General features: G+C 41.3%; 1 protein-coding gene across 1 annotated transcript; it reads left to right on the forward strand.

Annotated features, from left to right (window-relative positions):
• Positions 1-1,520: 1,520 nt before the first annotated feature.
• On the forward strand, positions 1,521-3,476 carry nkx6-2 (NK6 homeobox 2). Its single transcript, XM_085369556.1, has 3 exons — positions 1,521-1,953; positions 2,425-2,597; positions 3,228-3,476. The coding sequence occupies exons 1-3, from the start codon at positions 1,521-1,523 to the stop codon at positions 3,474-3,476; spliced, it is 855 nt and encodes a 284-aa protein (XP_085225682.1).
• The last annotated feature ends 2,077 nt before the right edge of the window (positions 3,477-5,553 follow it).

Here is a 5,553-nt window from a genome sequence, read left to right on the forward strand (position 1 = left end):
TTAATGAGCTTCTGCTGTTTGATGGTTCATATAAAAGGCCAGCGACAGCTACTTTGCTTCGAGTTACCCCAAACACGTCATATTTAATAAAATAAATAAATAGATAAATATTTTAGTCGAATTACAAGTTGTATTTTTTAATAAAAAAATAATACTAATAATTTATTCGATGTCATTTACTAAAGTAGCCTTTGTCGGAATCGGTATCAAAATTGATACTTTTGTGCAAAAGTGAAAGAAGAAAAAACCATTTATAAATAACGGAAAAATATCAAGAAAAATAAATTTAATCTTCATAAAAACTAATTTTGCGAGCGAAGGGTGGAACTTATTATTATTATTATTATTACTTTTATTATTATATTTATTATTACAATCGTTTCACTGAAATTACCCAAAGAAGTCTTCGTCCGGTTTCCGTTTCTACTTTAACCTCCTCCCGTACTCTGCGCTAACAGGTTTTAATGTAAGTGAGTGAGTGTTGCAGTACGTGGAAACAATGATTTCCACAGCGCAGGACGCATCATTAACAGCACCACCAAATATCTTAATGGAGTGGGGCTGTTGGTGCATTCAAGGTTCCTCTGACACGATGGTTTCCACAATAATAAATCCTTAATTCAGCTTTACACTATGTTAAGCAACGTTTAGCTTCTGCACACACAAAAACAAACAAAAAAACCCTCAGGCCTCGGCTCTCTAATGTAAAACCAGAAAATACTGTTTTTTTAAAAAGCGCCTTTTTAAAAAAAACAAAACAACAAAAAACCAAAAAACGATCATTTCTATGCCAGCAGTATTAAAGTGTTATTATTATTAATGAAACAATATGCTACGCTGCCAGACTTTTCTGTTGCCGACTTGCTCTGAAATGTATCACCAACATGCATCTCCATCTATCAAAAACAAATCCACTCAGTCCTAATAGGCACCGTTGATATGCATCTTTACTGGAGTGGGGGGAACAGTCTTATTTCCGACAGCACGTCAAGGCAGCATCCGTCCAGCAGCGGGGTTTATGTCTCCTCCAATCAGGGCGCCGTCTCACTCAGCCTTGTCCAATGGGAATAACGCTCGTGCAGGTGGCTGCGCTGTTATCAGCGACTCCCGCTTCACTCCCAGCATAGAGCGAGTGAATTTATGAAAAGGCGAGCCGAGCCTTTTAATGGTTCCCATCAAAACCATCATCAGATCGTCCGATTTCCGCGAGGATTCCTGAGGCGGACGCATGCAGCCTCCTCCCAGCTGACAGACTCCGAGCAAAATAAACACGCGGAGAGGCGTTTTGGAGTTTTTGCCGAGCTCTTCACTCCCGAGAGAGAACTTCGCTTTCGTTCAAGTTTTTTCTAACATTTCAAGAGTCTTCCTCCGGGCCCAGGATACTTTGGAAAAGGCGGCAGAAGTGGCCAGGCTCCTGAATCCCAGCAGTCCGCTGTGCGCCTGCATTTACTCGCCTTTACTACTCCCGCTAGTTTCCTTCCAGTTTCTGTCCCAGCGAGTTTGGCGGTTCATGTTCACAGATGTTAGCGGTCGGGCAGATGGAGGCTAACCGGCAGAGTGCTTTCGTACTGGGCAGCACCCCGCTGGCGGCGTTGCACAACATGACCGAGATGAAGACGTCCCTGTTCCCGTACGCGCTGCAGCAGAGCCCGGCGGGCTTCAAGGCGCCCCCGCTGTCCAACCTCAACTCTCAGTTCTCCGGGGGGACCCCGCACGGAATAAGCGACATCCTGGGGAGACCAATTACCACCGCCGGGCAGCTGTTGTCCGGATTTCCGCGGATAAACGGCCTGGCAACTACCGCGGCCGCCGCAGCAGCGGCGGGGATGTACTTCAGCCCGGCGGTGTCGCGGTATCCGAAGCCACTGGCCGAGCTACCGGGGCGGGCACCCATCTTCTGGCCCGGGGTGATGCAAGGCTCTCCGTGGAGGGACCCTCGGGTTCCTTGTCCTAGTAAGTCCCGTCTGAGCGTGCCTCTGGGCTGCCTTTTTTATACATATAATGAATAGTTTACATTTGGGAGAAGCCGACATTCCCCTGTGATGTTTTCTTTGGAATTCAGAGGTTATTTTGGTTAATAAGAGGCCCGTTTGGGAGAAAACAACCCCAACTTACAAGAAGTACACCTGCCCTGCGTTTCACACAATCACGACAACAAATGTAACACAGGTTTGCACGTTATGAATGCTGTGCCACAGGGTCAGTGTTGTTATACAGCCACGTCAGAGTACCAGAAAAGACACTGAGACTTCCACACAGGGCGCTGAATGAACATCACAGTGGCATTAAAACTGTAATCACGAAGAGTTGGGTCTGACACATCCAGGAGCATCACACTTACTGATCCAATGTTTGTTTGTTTTACTATCCAACTATAAATTTAATATATCTTAATATAACCACACATTTTGCATCTCTCCTCAGCTCAGGCTAACATGATGGTGGACAAGGACGGGAAGAAGAAACACTCCAGGCCGACGTTTTCAGGACAGCAAATCTTTGCACTGGAAAAAACTTTCGAGCAGACAAAATACCTGGCCGGCCCGGAGAGAGCCCGGCTGGCCTACTCTTTAGGAATGACCGAGAGTCAAGTCAAGGTAAAGACCGCTAAACCGTGCCTGCTCAGGGCTGAGAAGCATGTGGGGAATAAAATAAATAAATAAATTGAGGCTGATCTGCGCTTTGATTTCTTTAATTGGGGAAGATTCGGCTACAAGGCCGGAAAGTGTAGGGTTATTTCCACATGCTACAGCTTCATTTAAAAAAAAATAAATAAATAAATTGATGATGATGATTATAATAATAATAATAATAATAATAATAATAATGGGAAATGTTTTATCCCCAGACTTTTGAAACTGACTGTGCTACAGTAACATTATTTTTATTATTATGAAAAGCAGAAGAAGCTTATTTTTATCTACATTTTAATCGGTTACTGTTTTTGTTTTATTATTTTTGATTGGACACAAATAAATTAATGGATTAAAAAGTAATTAAAAATAATTGTAGAAGCAGCTTCTTCTTCGTCTTCTTTTATTATTGTTATTATTATTATTTATTATTAATGGGGTTTTTATTGCTTGTTTGTTTCTCTTGTGGATAAATAACTGTTTGGACCTCCTGATTTCCTGCTTCTGTTACTGGTGCTGGACCTGTTGAGCATCTGTGTGTCTTTATTTTTTTATTTTATTTTATTTTTTTTTTCTTCCCTCTCTTCTCATCAGGTTTGGTTTCAGAACAGAAGAACCAAATGGCGGAAGAGGCACGCAGCGGAAATGGCCTCTGCTAAGAAGAAGCACGACTCCGAGACGGAGAAAATGAAGGAGAGCTCTGACAACGAGGAGGACGACGAGTACAACAAACCCCTGGACCCAAATTCAGACGACGAAAAAATCACGAGACTCTTGAAAAAGCACAAGGCTACCAACCTGGCGCTGATCAGCCCCTGCAGTAACAGCTCGGACACCTTGTGATCCCCACAGCCTGGGAGGGACCCAGAAAAGGGGTCCCCACGAAGACTTGTCGCACTCTTTCCGAGCCCATCTCCACCTGACATTTCCAACATGCCTCTTAAGGGATCACCTTTATTCCCCCACCCCCCCACACACCCTCAAGCAGAGATAGAAAAATGCGTAAAACTCCCAAGCCTGCGTCCAGACGCACGGGAAAAACCGAAAAGGTGGCCAAGCGGAGACGCACATGGTTGCATCCAAACTCACCCAGACGCTGCTGTATGCGGAGCTATAACTGTGTTTCCTCCTGGACTTGAGAAAGACTGATGAGGACATGTTTATGCAGCTGAAAGGACACTGATGCTGGGAACGGAAACTGTCCTGGAGACGCAAATGAGTTTTTACGCATACAGGCAGAGTTTTAACAGGTGTAAATGTAAAGAAAATATTCTTTAAAAAAACAACCCTACTTTGGATCAGTGCTGAGCTCAAAACGTTTACACTTTAAGTCATTGCACTTGTTGCATTATTTTTACAGCTTGTCACGTTACGTCACGGTTTCAGCTCCTAATGTGACCTCTAAATGTTTTAATACATTTCGGTATTCATACGTTCATCTGAAGAGATTGCACACTTTTTAAAAAATTTGTTTTTTATTTTACACGTATTAACAGATTTTTTTTTGTTTGTTTTGTTTTTGTTTATTTTAGTAGCCCACACTGATCCAGATCCCGGGCGCATGTTTTAAATGGCAGGTGCAAACGGGGCCTGTGACGCTTCTAAAGCTCAGTTTAACCAGGGTATCCACTGTCCTAAAAGGCAACAGACTAAACTGTTTGAAGGGGGCAGGTTTGAGACGAGTGACTGATTTTTGTGCTGTAGCCTGCAGATGAACATGTATGTGAGATTGTGTATATATATTTTTTACTGAGTAAGTTATGATTTGAGCAGCGGAAACGTGGCAGCATTGGGCTCATCACTCCCTCCGATACCGCTTTTTATTTTTTTTCTTCCTGCTGAGTAAAGTCACGTTTTATTGAACTCTACATTTCATTACAGAAACACTATTGTATAAAATGCTAAATGCTGTAAATAATGACTGTAAACAAACAAACCAAGAAAAACCACACAGCTTGTTTTTTAACATCACTTTTATTTGGTTTGACAGAGTTTCTGTTTTACCTCATCACGCAGCCGAGCAGAGAACCGGAGCATCGTTTTAAGTTGGATCTAAAGAGTATTATCGCTTCCGGAAGGTTATAGGAAGAAAAAGAAAAAAGTAAACCCCCTTTGTATTATGAATAAATTATTTAACAAGCTTTTTTTTCTTTTTGTTTTCTTTTGGGTTTTGATTTAATGTATGGGCTTAATATAAATTAAAGAGAAATTCATGACTATCGATAAGTGAATTTCCTTATTGGCAGCAATGACACCGAAAGCGGGTTAACTGATGTTGTTATTATTAAGTTTATATATTTTATACAAGAGTGGCGCGTAAGGGAAAACGAGTCTTTTAAAATATTTAATTTTTTTTTCTTCAAAAAGTGCAATTTATGTGGGATCATCATTTATTTACTTAAAAACAATTCCCTCCATAAATTATGAAGCGTTATTATAATTATTATGATTATTACAAAAAGGTAAAACATCGATTTCTAACACATATAAATGACCAACAATAAATCATCTCTTTCAATGCTGGAGGTTTTATTTTCCATCTTATAAATGGAGATTAATTAACTCTTTGTTCAATCTTTACGTTGCTCTTGGAGAGAAAGTGATCCTTAGCCTTTATTATTATTACTTTATCTCAGAAAAAGCTTAATTGCGGTTTTATACTGTTTGGTGTTCAGAGTTCTTGTATTTAATACTTGAGACTTGAAGTGCTCCCCCTCTGTCTGAAATGCGGAACTACACCCGAGGTAGTTCTATGTAGGCAAATCAATGGGAGAGTTCAGCCAATCACAAATGAGCGCTCATTAAACTCAAATCCCACCTTGGACTTTTTGATAATCCGTGCATGAAGTGAACAGCTGCCATCATAAAAGACGGATTTAAGGAAAAGTTATCCTTCTTTAAACTGAGGCCGCGGGAACAG

Source organism: Diplotaxodon limnothrissa, linkage group LG13 (assembly GCF_057381915.1).
Source record: "Diplotaxodon limnothrissa isolate DT_005_m linkage group LG13, D_limnothrissa_male_GT1.1, whole genome shotgun sequence".
In the NCBI taxonomy this organism is placed as follows: Eukaryota; Metazoa; Chordata; class Actinopteri; order Cichliformes; family Cichlidae; genus Diplotaxodon; species Diplotaxodon limnothrissa.

What these genes read in the sequence shown, in the direction of transcription:
- nkx6-2 (XM_085369556.1), top strand. Translation starts at nt 1,521, where the DNA reads ATGTTAGCGGTCGGGCAGATGGAGGCTAACCGGCAGAGTGCTTTCGTA. An exon ending in CCCTCGGGTTCCTTGTCCTA is followed by an intron (nt 1,954 to 2,424) that starts GTAAGTCCCGTC and finishes ATCTCTCCTCAG; the next exon opens with CTCAGGCTAACATGATGGTG. An exon ending in TGACCGAGAGTCAAGTCAAG is followed by an intron (nt 2,598 to 3,227) that starts GTAAAGACCGCT and finishes TCTTCTCATCAG; the next exon opens with GTTTGGTTTCAGAACAGAAG.